Source organism: Amblyomma americanum, chromosome 6, assembly GCF_052857255.1.
Source record: "Amblyomma americanum isolate KBUSLIRL-KWMA chromosome 6, ASM5285725v1, whole genome shotgun sequence".
Lineage (NCBI taxonomy): Eukaryota > Metazoa > Arthropoda > Arachnida > Ixodida > Ixodidae > Amblyomma > Amblyomma americanum.
The window spans coordinates 8,530,786-8,547,737 of record NC_135502.1 but is presented as its reverse complement, the minus strand read 5'-3'; the positions used below and the strand labels follow the sequence as shown (position 1 = coordinate 8,547,737).

The following is a 16,952-nucleotide window of genomic DNA, read 5'->3' as shown; positions in this document are numbered from 1 at the left end:
TACTCAGGTTCGCTACATCACTTGTGCTTCAGAATATCGTTTATACTGCACAAATACCACGGTGGTCGACTGCTCCACATAGCTATTTATAGCTTGCAATGACGTCACAGCAGCCACCATGTTAGTGGAGCTTGACAATTGTGAAAGCATCCGTGGTTAACTAATCCGCTTAGTGCCCCTGGTCTGATGTGCACTGCGAAAGTCGTACGTGGTCCACCTGTGACATCATGTGCAAGCTATTTATACCTCGAGCTGTTCTTCCAAAGTTGGAAACCTACGCACAGGATATGCCAGTTTGTAGAATAAATCACGCACACATTAATAATTGGCTCTTACATTACCAGTGCAAGTCACCTTAAGTAAAATGCGGCGATAATCACAGAGCGCCACATGAAAGAAAGGAAGCATTGCCGCGAACCTTTGTAAAGTTGATTTTTTAATTGTGCGAGGGCGTCTGCGCGTTTCTCATGCTTTGTTTATCACGGCAGAGGCGACCAGATTCCTCTGGAATGATTTTAGCCGCGCGCCACTGCTTCTACGATGTTCGAGGTTGTCCGAGGGATGTTCGAGAAGGCGCCTTGCCTCCAAGGTTCGCTGGCAGCAGTTAAATTAGGCGCTGACGAGATAGAGGGCCAGAACAATCTTTGACGACCACCAAACACGCTTGCTGCTTTCGCGTTCACTCAGTTCGCTTCTTTTTGAGTGCTCAGGTTGGCCCCATAAAACACTTTCCTTTGTAAGCTTTCAACTCTCTTCTTACTTCCCGACTGCCCTCACCAGCACGTGACATTTCGACGCGAGCTTCACTTTTGTATAGCTCAGTTCTGGGGTTCTACGTCCCGAAGCGACACACCATCTACGAGGGACGCGGTAGTGGAGAACCTCGGATTATTTTAGATCACGTGTCGTTTTCTGGCAAAGCACTGAAATCGCACAGCACGTGGGCCTCCTTGTATTTCGCCTACATCGAAATATGGCCGCAGGAGGCTGGATCAAACCCCCCGGCCTTCAGGATCAGCAGTCGAACACCAAAACAACACAGCCATCGCTGCGGAGCAGCTTTACGTATGCGTAACACTGCTTGCATTGGACCTCTGTGTATGTCTGCTACATGGAAGGAGTATTCTCACTGCACATAACGCAGTATGAAGTAAGAACACTGAATACGCTCGCATACTCATGCATAAATACAAAACGGGAGCACTCGTGGCGCCACTGAGCGACCCCTCCCCTGGGAATGAGCAGCGTTTTAGGTTTGACGCTATAATAATGCTTGGCAGGAAACTGGTTACTCGGTGGATGACTTTTCTGCATGACAGTTCAGCTCGGAATCGATGGAGAGCTTCTTATGCTTGTTTGACCAGCGATAGAGACATTCACGCAATGCAACGGTTCGACGCAACGCAGTCACTTTGGCAGCATTCGCAATACGCAGGACTCGCTAGCCAGTCCCGTCGCTTTGCTTCTTCGGCAGGCTAAGCGATGCGTGGTCGTATCGTGCGAAGAGCTTGCTGTCTTTGGACACTGCCGCAGTCAGCGCGATGGGAGCGTGTCGCACGGCTGCTTTGCGTGACACGAACGCAGCTCGAAGCGGCGCAGCGGAAATCATCGTTCCGGAACAACCGCAGCTCGCTTGCGCGCTGAGAGCCGCAGTTTGCCCTTCCGGCAGCGACGCGCTCACTTTCGTCTCGGCCTTCGCCCGCATAGAGGTTTCAAAAAGCCTGGTCACACGCGAGGCGGATCTCTGCGCTGCGTCAACGTCAGGTGACGGTAGGACTAACTACTTCAGGTAGCAGAATAGGGCAACATGCGAACTTGGAGCGATGTAAATGGCGGCTACGATGTGTTTTCTTGCCTATACTAGCTAGCCCATCTTTTTCAGAATCTTAGTGGTACCCGGGTAACAATGACCCAATCTTGGTACGCCATATATTTCGCATATGCGCAAATGTAAGCCATACTGTCACATTTCCTGCGCAACGGTGCTAAAGTAGCGTTTGCTGACGACGCCTCAGCAACGGCCCAGGAATGACCCAGGATTAAAGGAATCATATTCTTAGCGGTAAGAAACAGACACAACACCAAGCTACACACACACAGCTTGGTGTTGTGTCTGTTTCTTACCGCTAAGAATATGATTCCTTTAAGCCGTTACCAACTAGCCCAACTTAATGTTTTAATGACCCAGGATGTCCCGGCCTCGTCAAACACTTCTTACAGTTTTCTTGCTGGGGCACCCATTAAAATTGCGTATGTTGAAAATAAACTATATATTGAAGTAAAATGAAAATAGGCAGCAAGCTTTATTACGTAGTTTCCCTACTACGGCGGCACCTACATCCCTACCTCTGAGAACCGAAGAGATACGATCCTCAAACGCGTGGCGGAACCTGTTACGAAGCAACATTAACACTGAGAGGCAAACGGTTGAAATAAGTTTTTCAGCACACAAATAAGCTTAGAACGCATGAAAGTTCGTGATCACGGAAGGTTTCTTTTTTGCATTGACAGCTTTGAGAAAAAAACTTCTACCAAAATGGCGTCCGCGTTGGCATCAAACTGTGCTATAGGCGAAGCCTCTTCGTGTTTATCTCAAGAGGCTGGAAATACTTTTTTGTAATACTTCATGTACAGAGGAAACGTATGCTAGCCGCCGCGGTGGCTCAGTGGTTGTGGTGCTTGGCTGCTGACCCAAAACGCGCGGATTCAATCCTGGCCACGCACGTGACATTTCGATGGAGTAAGCTTGAGGCGCCTGCACTGTGCGATGTGAATGCACGTTAAAAAACGCAGGTAGTCTTCATTATCCGGAGACCTAGGCTACGGCGTCCTTCATAGGCTGGGTCACTTTGCAATGTTCAACCCTACAAAACCAAACCAGAACATATACGCTATTTTTATTTATACAGGCTAAGCGTTTGCACCACAGTGCGGTGGTAGAATACGCCACTACGCCCTCAGGTAAGCAAGCCGTTCACCAAGCAGAACCCACCAGATTTTCCGGCGCGCACCTGGTAAGCTGGAGAAAACGGACGCAGAACCCAGCCTCTTTAGGGTCGTTTCCTGACTCCCACTGTAATTTCCTTGGCTGTGAGAAGGCCGGGACCATTCTTGAATTCCAAGGGAACCTGCAACAAGACACATTAAGAGTAATCTAAATATAAAACCTGCGAGCGAGAGCAATTCGAGAGACTTAGCTACATCAGGTGTCCGCCGAGATGTGAGACAGATACTGGGCCATTTCCTTTCCCAAACAACCAATTTTCAATTTCTACAATAGCCAAGGCAGATTTGCCTTGCTACGGCGCAGGAGGACGTCGCACAGGCCGCACGCAGAACAAGCAAACGACGGACCAAGAAAACTCGGCAGCAGCGGGGTATTAATCGTATTAAACAGCAATGGCAGAGGAACAACTAGCGTGTTAGATGAAAATTTCGCAACCGGCACATTTTGAGACCCAGCTGCTAACTTTATACACTTCTCCGGGCACGCCAGTACAAACACCGGTATGGCAGCGACACGAAACTGCTCCGTAACTTGTTTCATACGTTCCCGCCGCTGCGACCGAAAATTGAAACAAGGCCTGCAAAATTACGCGGGAAATGCATCTACAGGTGGCGTAATTAGCAAGTTGCACTAAAATTACAAAAGTTATCACATTGTTAAAATACTCTGCCTCAATTATAAAACAACGCATTTTAATAATTATCCTTGTTTTATTGGTGCACAACATTAGAGTTCGTAGTTTAGTAATTTCACTATAGGAGAATTATTTGCCCCCCCCCCCCCCCCCCCCCCCCCCACCCATTTGCTATGCTGCAGTCGCGCTTGACCGCATTTGATTCCTGCCTTCGCCAACATTTTAAACCCGCCTTGCATGGTGTATAGAGCAGCTCCCGATTGTAATCTGCAAGCCACCAACCGCACTCAAACCCGAAAATGTCGCCCCGCATCGCGCGAAGGTGAGACCGTTACGGTTGTTACCACATTTGCTTGGAGCGGAGATAGGTGTGAAATATTCTTGATTGTTCCGCGTTACTTTCAGCTTTAGGGGTTCGCGTATGTAAGTTGGAAGTACGGCTAGATTTCTACAGTTCTGATGAATTTTGCTCGTGGTAGGTCGCGCTCACCTTGGTCTTTCCAGTGCGCACGAGCTGGACGTTGCGAATGGCGTGGAGTAGGCACAGCTTGACGGCTTGCAACGCAAAGCGGTAAGCTACGCAGTTGCGCGGCCCGGCACCGAATGGCAGGTACGCGTACGGCTCGATCGAGGCCGCATTCTTCTCGCTGAACCTGCAAGGCATTGGTGTCACACTTCCGAGTCGACATGAGCGTGCAAACCCCGAAAAGGCGAATAATTTAGCGCAGTGAGAATGAAACAGCGTTCATTACATGTATTACCGTTCAGGGTAAAATGTCAGAGGTTCCGGGAAGTACTGAGGATCGTAGTGCATAGCGTAGACTGGAATTGCAACCAAATCGCTCTTCTTCAGCTTCACGCCGGTGTCCCCAAGGGCGAAGTCACGCGCCGGTGTACGCTCAAGTCTGGAAAAAACAAAAAAAAGTGTTCCATGCTCAGAACAGCGACCATGTTCCAGCAAGGTAACCACGGCTTTATTCGAATTCGCGCTATTTTAGTGCGAAACCACTATTAGCCTCCTACCCCGCAAAATCTGCAGGTGGACGTGAAGCCTCTCAGGTAGTCACGTGGCAGTGCAGATGTTGCAACGAAACGACCTTGGAAGCCAGAGTGAGAAAAGGCGCATAACTGGCTCCCTGGGTCATTACGCATCAATCGCACTTTAAGGTATGTTGCGTTGGTGACAGAGAAACGTGCGCTGCGTTGACAACTTTGTGGCAGAAACGCGGCACTGGAGCAATAGGCCGCAGGCTTTCACTAAATTTACTGGCGGTGGCTTTTACAATGTTGTAGACTCCGCTGACTTTAAGGAAAGCAAAGGCGCATAACTGGCTCCCTGGGTCAGTCGACATCACAATCGCGCTTCAGGTACGTGGCGGTGGTGTCCAGCTGCAACAAAACCGTGCTTTCGCGCAGCATTTCGTGCTTCGCAATGCTAAACCGCCAGCCAGTTTTCTTCGCTAGTAAGAGGCCAAAATTCAAAGTAGAACCGCAATTTTTCTAAAGTACAAAGAATTGTTTCCTTCATAAGGTGAACGTTGAATTGGCAGGGGTAAACTTTTTAACCTTCAATAAAGCCTACACTCTGGTTGCTGATACCAGCACACTCACTTAAAAGGAAGCTTACCTACGGGACGCCTCATCAATAGAACTAAGTCCACAAGGAAGTAGCTACCTGAATCAATGTGGACAAAAATGTTTCCTTCAAAAAATTATAATATGGGTGTGGGAATGTTGGAAATTTCTTGAATAACGGATCGAATATCCTCCTCTTCTTTTCACTGCACGAATCATGTAGTGCATGATCATATTTTTGTAAACGAATATGGTATGAAGTTATCGAATAGGTTTCGAACAACTGGCACAATTAAAGTTCGAATAAGATGCACCGTTGACTTCTTTGACGCCTGTTTCAAAAACACGGTCCACTCCGAAGCCGAACAGCATGCCGCCTCGAAAGATTTGAGCGAAATGGAGCGTTCAACTCAGCGACGCGGCCCATTCAGATTACGGCGTTCATAATGCTCATACGTGGCCGCCATTAAAGGGCCAATCGTTAGCGCTCAGGAAGGTTTAGCAAACCGTGACTTTGTGAACCATCTCGGAGGCTAACGCTCGTGCTTATCTCTCGCCCCTAATATTTGCAGATGTCTGCCGCTTTAGTTTCTTCGCTATCATCATCAGTAGTAAATGGTAATTCCCCTATAGGTGTGGCACCATTGTTATATATAATTAATATACTGGCGTAATGATCCGTACCTCCTAGTGTAAATCAGTACTTAGCCTTTCGACATTTTCAACAATAACTCCAAGACTTATTCTACTGCACCGCATCGCCACCGCATCGCCACCGCTAGTGCATCGCTGTATTGCATGATTATTCGGTTTATACGAATACGCGCACAAGTCTCGAGTATTCTTCAAAATATTTCATTCGAATTCGATTCGCTTCCATCACTATTCGTCTCGCGCACTGTGCGCCTTTTGACTAAATTATTCGTATGCGATTCGGTAGGGAAGACCCTATTCGTATTCAACTAGTATGTTTTTAGCAAGTACTATTCGCACATCCCTAAACTTTAAGCATACTGGTTGCCGAAACAAAACTTTAGATTCCGGGTAGTAATTAGTAATATTTCCGAAACACCATACATATAAGGCCTCCTGCATCATTTTTACAAATATGCAACTCCGAGCATAATAACAGCAAATAACGCATTCCTGTAAAAACGAATTTTTACACCTTTAAAAACAGACAAAATTCACCCCTACACTTGAAATAAAATTTACCAACATGTTAAAAATTGCAACATTCAAAAACACAGGAATCAGCCCAACGATTATTCGCAAGGTGTAATTGATGCTATCGTAATTACATGCTCATCATTAAAATAATCCTGAACGTTAAGAGTAACAGCTAAGAAGTACTATTGCATACCCGCACAATATGTTCCCAATGTGAGGCTGCTCAACTAAATACTCAAGTGTGCGCGGCCACGATACACATGTGCATAGCGTCGATACCTGGGCACAGGCGGGTACATGCGAAGAGACTCGGAAACAACGCAGTGCAGATACTTGAGTTTCGTGACAGCCTCTAGGTTGGGCCGATCGCCCTGAAAAGAAAAAAAAATTAAAGAATGGAAACACAGAGCAGAATTTTCTCTTTTTATATTTTCTGTCGCGCAAACGTCTTCTTAGTTCGGCTAGTGTATTGAACGGAGTAAGATGCACAGGCACCTCTTGCTTCCTTTCTTCTCTCAGTCCTTCCTTCATCCCTTCCCTTACGGCGCGGTTCAGTTGTCCGCCGAGATGTGAGACAGATACTGAGCCATTTCTTTTCCCCAACAACCAATTTTCAATTTTCAGGAGTGCCGACTCTGCTGAAAAAAGTAGATCAGTTCTGTTTCATCGGAAAAAACCTGGTGGGGCATCTGACAGGTGGCTCTATGATTTGACTTCGGTTGATCTGACTTTGGAAGGGCTTTAGCTTTGGCTAGGGAGCGCTTTGGCAATGTTAGAAAGCTCCCGCCGTGCCACCGCTCCGGCTGTTCCTGGGTCCGTGGTGCTGGACGGTTTCTCTGTAAGCAGGCGCATGCGCCATGCCATCCGTCTCGTTTGTCCTCTGCATCGTGGATCTGCACTGGCGTACCGTCCACGACTTTTTCACCAACACTTCAGAGGTATACGTGAAGCAAGTTTCATCTAACTCTACCGACGACGAGCAACTTTATCGGACAGCTGCTTTTTCTAGGTGGCTTCCGTGCACATTCCATCTGTCACTTCGAGTCTAATGGGACGTCCGCCCCTAAAATTGCGTGCGCAGCGCTGAATGCTCTCTAATTTTGGCTACACTTGAGCAGAATTCAATGCCACCTAGAGAAGGAAGGGTAATATGAAGGGCAGACGCCGCCTCCACGGACCGCCATTGTGAGCCTGCTTTTTTCATCAAAATCGCCCTTTTACAAATTGATTGCTTACATCAGACAAGTTTATCGTCGAACTGACGTGAAATTAGACTGCTACCCCCTTTTGATCGCCTGCTCAGCATTTTCCATGTTCTTGTGAGTGTGTGTTTTCTAGGATGGTTTCTTGGTAAATGGCGGCTCATGTACAGGGTGAGTCGAAAGTTCTCAGACCAGATGGTCTGATGGTCTGCTTTCGAGACGTCTAGCTGGGCATTTACAACACTCCCAAAGCTCAATATGCTTCTACTGGGTAGGAGAAGTACTATCGTCGCCTCTAAAACCCTTAGTACATTCATATAGTAGTTCAGTGCCCTACTATAATGTTTTACAACAAAACCTGCGGCCTGGGAACTTTTGACCAACCCTGTAGACATGCGGCGCTCGTGGGCATAGTTCCCCACGGTGGTGTTTTTTTTTTATCTCTTCTAAATTTCTCAGTTACTTTGCGCCTGCAAAATAATAATATTTCGAAAAAAATTCCCACGTTTTTCTTCATTTCAAGAGCCATTCTTCTCCTTTATTTCCATTTATCGTTTTTTTTCTTTCTTTGGTTTCGTTTACACAGGAAAAATGACCTCGAATATCGCAGGTCCATCTTGCAGCATTATTCTCCGTCGACTTCCTGAGTTTCTCGAGGTTGTACAGTCGATGCTATATGCAGCGATTGCTGGAGCTCACTGCTGTTCACCAAAACACGAGGCAGCATAATCTGACAAGCGACATTATTCTTATTTCACTACACCCCATAAATGGTTGCATGCATTTGGTTACTACGCCTGTTGGGTACACGCTGTGGGTTCGAGAGTAAGAATGCGCAAAACAACCAACGCAATCGAGAACTGTAGCAATACAGACGTGGCTCGCAAAGCATTCGTCCACTTCCTTCCTTAGCTTTTCTTGTATGTCGGGATGGATGGCCAGCAGATACAAAGTGTACGCGATAGCTCTTGCTGTAGTTTCCTGGCCTGCGATGAAGAACAGCAGGCACTGCGCCATGGCTTGGTCTTCAGTCAACTCTGCAAGAGAAGTTAGTATTATTAACATTATGCGGACAACAATGTGACTTTAACCCCTGAACGAAAAAATTGGAGCAAGAATGATTTCTGAGCAGCCAGGGACCGCTCTCGCATCTTCCGAGGTTGCATCGCATTGAGCATTGTGCGCCTGCATGTTGAGATAAGTCATCTCATTTGCTGTACAATGTAGAACCATGGGGCAATGCTGTTCGAAATAAAAATTCACGTTCAAAAAAATTTTTCAGGGGACTTAACAGCCCACATGATAGCAGTCAGTGTATGTAAATCAATTATCACAATGTTGACACCGTCACGCCCGACGTTTCTACAGAAAAGGGGCTATTTAAGTGCATCGTTAGTTGCATGCTCCGTAATGCACCTAAAAAAAAATTGATTCCTCGGACCTTTGCAGCCACCGCTGACTGCATACCGCGGTGATTTTATTTTATGCGTAATAGATAGCACTTCCAATTTATGGGCTTGTATTGATGTAATCGTCTAATCAAGCAGACATAACAAGTTTAACTATACCATTGCAAGCAATCAAACGCATTCTGGGACAGTTTGGCGTGGCCTGGCCATTTGCAGAACGAAAGCTCAGTGCGCTACCTGCCTGTATATTTCACATAGGGAAGTCATTACCACGCGCTAACTGGTTTTCAAAAGAATTAGTATAGTTAGCGTTTAAGAAAAACGTATAACACCATACCAACAGCAACCAACCTATGCAAATATTAGGGGAAGTATTTTGTTCAACAGTGAGGAAATACTTACAGGTAATGTTTTTCACCTGAGGGTAAAATAAAAAGCGAAAGTGCGAGCGAATTCCCGCATTTCTTGCTTTTCTCTGGGAACCCTGTCAACGTGGTGTAGCCACCAGAAGTGCTCAACCGCCCGCCAGGCACATGTATCCAAATATCAGATAATAGCCATCGTCATTCGTATCAGACTAACGGTGGTGACTGTTAACGTGCAGTAATTCACAGAATATATTTATCTATTTGCTGTTCATGCTTACCCTCCGCGGTGGCTCATTGGCTACTGCGTCCTGATGCGAGGCATGAATTCGTCGGTGCCATCATACTTTGACGGAGGCGACATGCGAAGACACCCGTGTTCTAGGCTTTCGGTGCAAATCAAAGGCCCTTGGCGGTCGAAGATATTCCGGAGACAGCCCAGTCGCATGTCCCATATTCTACGGTGTTTTTTCATCATCGTCATCATCAACATCAGCCTGACTACGCCTACTGCAGGATAAAGGCCTCTCCAAACCTCTATAGTTAACAATGATTGTGCGTTCCGCAACCACCTTATCCCCGCAAAGTCTTAGTCTTATCTGTCCACCTATCTTTCTGCCGCCCCCCACTCAGCTTGCCTTCTCTTGCTGCCCAGTCCGTTGCCCTTAATGAACATCTATTATCTTGATTTCGAGCTAAATACTAAGCCCATAGCTTCTTCTTCACTTCCATCAACCCGCGTTCGTTCCTTGATCCACTCTCCTTTCTTCCTGCTTTTTAACTTTGCGCCAGTCATTTTTTTTAACTTGCATAGCTCGCTACATTGTCCTCAATTTAAGCTGAACCCTTTTCGTTAGCCTCCACGTTTCTATAGGTTAGTACCTGTAAGATACAGCTGCTATGTAGGTTTTCTAAACAGATATTGATAAATTCGATCAGTATCTGAGAGTACCTGCATCACGCGCTCCATCTTTCTTCTTCATCAGCATCATCAGCCTGACTACACCCACTGCAGGGCAAAGGCCTCTTCCATGTCTCTCCATTAACCCTGTCCTTTGCCAGCTGCGCCCACCGTATGCCTGCGAAATTCTTAATCTCATCCGCCCACCTAGCCTTCTGCCGGCCCCTGCTACGCTTGCCTTCTCTTGAAATCCAATCCGTTACCCTTAAGGACCAGCGGTTACCTTGCCTTCGCATCACATGCCCTGACTAGGCCCATTTCTTCCTCTTGATTTCGACTAGGGTGTCATTAACTCGCGTTTGCTCCCTCACCCGCTTTGCCCGCTTCCGGTCTCTTAACGTTACACCGATCATTTTTCTTTCCACAGCTCGCTGCGTTGTCCTTAACTTGAGCTGAACCCTTTTCATTAGCCTCCACGTTTCCGCCCCGGTGTGGTCGAGCATTTTGTTCAGACCAGCGGTATGCAGTGTGCAACGAACAACTCGGAAATCATCCGTATTCATGGTCCCCGCTATCGTTCCCCCGGCCCAATCATGCTCAAAATTCACAACCACCCTATAGAAGAAAAATCACTCATCCTAGTGCTTGGTCTCAGGGTCCAGCATGACGGCAAGCCCACCCACGCCATGGCCACTCTATGTGAATCTGTGCTCAATATCCCACGTATGGTACGACGCATCGCTGGGCATCGCAAGGGCATGCGCGAGGATGACACCATCCGCCTCGTCACGGCCCTGGCCATGAGTCGAATCCAGTATGGTCTCCCATACCACAATATTGATCGCACCGCCGAGAGTAGGATCAATATCCTTATCCGTACACTCTTTAAAACAGCTCTGGGCCTTCCCATGTGTACATCCACCACTAGACTGCTTGCAATTGGGATTCACCACATGTTTGCGGAAATCCAGGAGGCTGTTCTGACTCCCAACAGACTCATCTCCTCCCCACCTCAGCGGGTAGGGCCATCCTTTCAAGGATAGGTGACACGCTAGCCACCATGGAGGACCATGGCCCTGACCGGAGTTCTTCCAAATGCTGTCCGCTCACGCCTTTACATGAACCCCATCCCTCGCCATATGAACCACGAGTCACAGGCCCCGCGTCGTCAGGCCCGTCTTCGCAGCCTCCGTAGGCAATACGGCCAAGACACCTCGGCTATGTATGTGGATGTGGCTTGCTATGCACTGCCCCACAGATATGCTTGCGCTGCTGTCAATCACGCCAACACCCTTTTTCTTGGGGCGTCCTTCATGGCACAGGATCCGGCGGCCGCTGAAGCCATTGTAATAGCCGTCGCCATCAAAATGAGCGACACGCCACACCACGGCACTCACATTTTTACAGACTTCCAAGCCTTCTGTAGAGCCTATACGAGTGTATGTGTCCCGCGCACGGCTCTCCGCGTACTGGGCGGCCATCTCCAGTATGATCACGTCATCGCCTGGGTCTGAGGACATGCAGGTCTGGATGGCAATATTAGGGAAGATGTCTTAGCTCGAGATTACACCAACCGAGCGGGGCACACTGACTGTACTCTCCACCCCCTCTCAACCCATTTTTCATCCCGCCTTGATACCGTCCGCCTGAATAGGCGTCTCTATCTCCCGCCACATAAGAAACTTTCCCCGGAGGACTCCTACCACTTTAGACGCATCCAAACACTTACTTTTTCCAATATTCACCACATACACCGCATTCACCCAACATTCTACGCAGATAAATGTCCTTGCTGTGGCGAAATTCCCACATTCACGCACATTACATGGACATGCTCAGATAAACCGCACCACTTAAAGCCGCACAATGCGGCTCTGGAGAAGTGGGAGGTGACGCTGGCCAGCGGCACCCTGGAAGACCAGGAGGCGCTAGTCGCCATCGCCAAAGGGTCGGCGGAAGCCACTCTAGTCTTGGACTGAGGGCCCCACCCACAATCCGCATCCGCATCCTGTCTTCTTTTTACAATTAAATGTTGATTTTCTCTCTACTCTTCCGATTTACCTCCCTGCTTTTCTTCTTTCTCCTCCTCCTCACCTTAATAAATACCTTTCGATGTTGATTTTAAGTTTGGAACAATTTATGTACGAACTACTTTACGATCGCTATAGACGTGACTTCTTACTCCATGCTCAAGAATCAACAGGTTTAATTTCCTAGCTATCGCCAGACAGTATAACACCATATTAGGTACACTCCTGACTTCTCTTTTTGACAGGGCCTCAGAAAATGGTTATATAGTACAGTAATAAACACACAAAGAAAAGGTGCCTTACGTTGATTGGTTGGTGACGGTGCATCCTCCTTCATATGCAAACCAAGGTTAAAAAGCTGATGGTCTCTTGTAAAGAAACTTTCTGGCGCATCTGCATGTCCTTCCTTTCCACTCAATAACAGATGGAAAAAATTTGCATCACGCTATGAAACAAAAAATAGCAGAAAATAACGCGTAAGGCAGGTAGACAAAAGCAAGTAGAACAAGTCCGCCGACGAATTCTTACCGGCTGGTTGTCCAGTTTGTTGTTTATTATGTTCTGGCATATGGTTCTGAAATACTGCAGTACGCTAGGTTTCAATGGAAGAAGGCCAGTGGCTCTTGCTAACGCAGGAAATAGAACTGTAAGTGGGAAAAAACAGCAGGTCAAATGTTGCCCAGGCACCCAAGCTTTCTTTCATCAGCAAACCAAACGAGAGGTTATCGCTTTAGAATGTCAAGTTATTCAGTGCCGCTTACGAGCGCTAATTCCCTGCAGCTGCCGCATACTTAGCACGACTGCTCCAGCTTGCAATTTCGACTGACTCCAGCGTCAGGGAGCTTTTCGCAGCTGGGTCTGACAGCATGCTGCTCGCTGTGCTTGCGGCGGCTCGCAGCAGCGGCTGCCTCTGTTCGTTCTGTCTGCTGTTGCGTCAGTGGTCGCTTATCGCGGAGCGTGGGCACTCGTGAAGGGGCCATTTCGCCAAAACCTGAAGCAGTGCGAACTGTAGGAGACTGGCTTGCTCATATCGTGCTGGCGTGATAAACAGCAGACCGCGTCTATTCGCGGCGGCGGCGGCGAAAGAAATTCGACAAAATGTCCCAGTCACACGTGTGCACACTGTGCGCCGAAGGCAATCAAAAATAGCAGGACAGCTGCTATGGCAACGTATGTACAGAGCCCAGGCTACGGTGCAATTTTTCCCCTTCACGCCTAAAACAGCTGCCGTCAGCCGCTTGCGTCGCTATAACATAAAACTACACCCTGAAAGAATAGAGGCGCACGTTTGGCTCATATATTGCTTGCCTAAGAACCCTCGACTTGTCCCATTAGCACGCCGCCACGTAGGGCATAGACAGAGCGCGAAAGCTCATGTCCATATAGGAGCAGGAGGGTGGCGTAGAAATGCACTACGGGCATTAGCAGGAATTCGGGACAGCGCCCAGCCAGTGCCACTAAGCCTTAGCTGCCTATCACAATCTGTGCTGCAGTCACTCGATAATTATTTCTTTCTTAAGTCCCCGATGATGTCAACACGCTATTTTTGAATGTTCAAAGCCATGCGGCGTGCGGCTCGTGGTGGCAGCCAAGCAAACTAGTACCGCATGTCCCGAATTCTAGGTCATTCCCGCTCAAAAAATGCTTGCCCTACTCTGCAGGCGGCGAGTTAGGGCGCTGCGGTCTGCACGGCACACTTCATCGCCGGTTGCTCGTTCTCAGTTGCCGCAAACATAACGAGCAGCATGATCTCGGACCCAGCGGCCAGCGGTCTCTGGGTTGCCGTCTGGCCAAGCTGCACGCTGAACCAATCACGTTGAGTTAGGAATTGGTCTTAACCGCAGAAGGAAAGCACAGCAAGGAAAGAAGTTGACAGGACAGAGCGCTAACAACTCGGATTCTTATTGACAGACTGCTTTCTTTTATACAGCAGCTGTTCTTATCAACAGAACGAAAGAACAAATCACACATGGACATTTTAAATCAACTTGGATAATCATCCAATGATATGAATTGCATAATTCTAGTTCTATTGCTGCGCAAGATATTTGAATCTTTTAGAGCAAAATTAAGGGATTGCTGACACACTTGCTACCAGATTTTTCAATCTCATCAGCTTCAAATATTCCCCTTCGTATAGTTACGTCTTGCACCTGCGCAACATGGCTGTGTTTCCAAGCGCGGCAGCGGAATTGCTGCATGTTCGATTGTGATCAAACATTTTGCTGCCCGATTTATTTTCAACGTATTCTGCGTGCTCACTAAGGCTCTTATTAAGACAACTCCAAGTCTGGCCAATATACAAAAAGTGGCAATGAGCGCTTCCTCTTCTTCGGTTATGTGTTTCTTAAGAAACCGCCTGACGTGGGAACCGCGTCCACACGTAGGGAACCTTCTCATTTCCTAAAGAGACCCAGCTGGTACTCAGCCTTGGACAAAAGCTCGCCTCAGAACCGCAAAAACCCCCGGATAACTCTTGGAGACGGTAAGGCAAGTCTCTCGACGTTCAGGGGCTGAAGCCTAAAGGTGTGTTTCCGAAGGCGTTAATTTCCTCCCATGACACAGGTTGTCAACTAAGGTCCTACCTGTTGAAAAGACAGTTCATTACCTATAAGATAATGCCATGAACATTGAACCAGCTGATGAAGGAAGCTTCTGAATCGATTTCGAAAATTTTCTAAAATGCAAAGAACTCTCGTTGCAGAGAGTTAAGACAAAAGCAAAGTTTACTGAGGAGTTAAAAGTGGATGGGCTACTCCACTCCGTTAACAAGGCAGAAAAGTTATCCTTGAAAATATTCTTTAGCGCGATGACGCACAAGCATGCCTGACAATTCAAAGTGATTGTTTCGGAACTGGGTTCCTAGCAGAACGCGGTAGCTAGGTTCCTAAAGGTAAATTTAAGGGTTTCAAGATTGACGATTTTTTTGGGGTAAAAAGTTCGGATGAAATGAGACTTTCTAAATCGCAATAGCAATGAACACATGCTAGCCATCTCAGTAGATATTAAGAACCTATATTATTTCATGCCCCACGGATGTCTTCTAATGAGTGTCCGTGATTGTATTGACAGGCATGATGCTATAGTCTTCCAAAATAAGTCTGGCTTATCGGTGGATAACTTCATAAAACTACGAGCAACCTGCCTGAGGTTGAGGTATGCTCAATGTAATGATGTGACAATCATTCAAAAGCAAGGAATGTACATTGGCTCTTGCCTAGCCCCATGTCTAAGTGACACCTTTTTTATCAACACGTGACAAAATGCCGCATGACCACTTTGCCGACACCGACGTTTTAAAAGCTTTCAGATTTGTTGACGATTTTATTGTTTTTGTTCACTGTGACAAGGCGTGTTATTCTGCTAGTGTGAGCAAGCATCCAACTACGTTTTCAGAGTGTTTATCACCATTACAGCCGACGCACGAGTTACTGGAAGACAATTTTATCAGCTCACTGGTTAGGGCGATCGGCTACTGATCCGGAGTACCCGAGTTCTTAACCCGACAGCGGCGGCAGCGTTTCCATGGAGGCGAACCGCAAAGGCGCTCGTGTGTAGTGCGATGTCAGTGCACGTTGAAGATCCGCAGGTGGTCGAAATTTTTCCGGAGCCCTCCACTATACGGCACCTCTTTGTTCTTTCACTTCCTCCTTTATCGCTTCCCTTACGGCGCGGTTCAGGTGTTCGCCAAGATGTGAGACGGATACTGCGCCATTTCCATTTCCCAAAAACCAATTTCCAAAACCTAATTTCCAGGTTTTTAGATCTAAAATTTCATTTTTTTCATTAGACACGTCTGTCGGGCCTTCGAGCCCAGAGGCAACAAGCCCTTGCTCCCATACCGCTCGGCATCTGCCGCCGAAAACCTTCTGAACAAACCAGCTAGCAGGACCGATCAAATGGACCGAACTAAAGTGGCGGTTATCCCGTGCCTTCATGGGATTTCGCACCGTATTAATAAGATCGGTGCGAGGGCTGGTGTAAGAGTGTTTTTTTCCATGCCAGAAAAACTCTCCAGAATACGTAGAGAGCAAATACGGAAGACACGACTGTCGCTTCGTAGTCACCAACAGCGCTTCGTGGGATGCCCAAAGATCGTCGTATTTTCCATACCGCTGGCCTGCCGTAAGCAGTATATTTGCCAGACTGGGAGGCGCCTTAATGAGAGCCTAAGGGAGCACACAAAAGACGTTGAAAACAAATCGGGCAGCAAAATGGCTGATCACATTCGAATATGCAGCAATCGCACTCCTGCCCTTGGGGACACAGCAGTGTTGCACAGGTGCAAGAAGCCACTAGGAAGATGAATAAATGAACTTGACGAAATTGAAAAACGGAACGTGTTGAAACGTGTGCCAACAATTTCTCAACTTAGCTCTCTCTCTCAAAAAAAAAAAGAATTCAAATATCTTGCGCAGCAGTAGTAGAACTGCAGTGATGCAATTCGACTCGTGGGAGGATTGGATCTAAGCTGATTTCATATGTCCATGTGTGATTTCTTTTCTTTTGATTTTGTTCATAAGAGCAGCTGCTATATAAAAGCATGTGGTCTGCAAATAAGCATCTGAAATGTTAGTTAACCCTCTGTCCTGTGAAGTTTGTGCCTTTCTGTGCTGTCTTTTTGCGCTTAAAACCAATTCCAGTAATGCACCAACTTGC

The 16,952-nt window shown here is 47.3% G+C and overlaps 1 protein-coding gene across 2 annotated transcripts in view; it reads right to left on the bottom strand.

Moving 5' to 3' along the window:
- The window catches only part of LOC144136253 (cytochrome P450 3A24-like), a 39,773-nt gene that overhangs the window by 7,736 nt on the left and 15,085 nt on the right, over nucleotides 1-16,952 (bottom strand). For both annotated transcript variants that reach the window (XM_077668452.1, XM_077668451.1), the window contains exons 8-14: nucleotides 12,822-12,937; nucleotides 12,597-12,738; nucleotides 8,465-8,625; nucleotides 6,666-6,757; nucleotides 4,403-4,546; nucleotides 4,132-4,294; nucleotides 3,012-3,128 (exon numbers count right to left, since the gene is read on the bottom strand). In XM_077668452.1, the coding sequence (XP_077524578.1) occupies nucleotides 3,051-3,128; nucleotides 4,132-4,294; nucleotides 4,403-4,546; nucleotides 6,666-6,757; nucleotides 8,465-8,625; nucleotides 12,597-12,738; nucleotides 12,822-12,937 (896 nt within the window). In that variant the 3' untranslated portion in view covers nucleotides 3,012-3,050. The remainder of the gene's footprint in view (nucleotides 1-3,011; nucleotides 3,129-4,131; nucleotides 4,295-4,402; nucleotides 4,547-6,665; nucleotides 6,758-8,464; nucleotides 8,626-12,596; nucleotides 12,739-12,821; nucleotides 12,938-16,952) is intronic.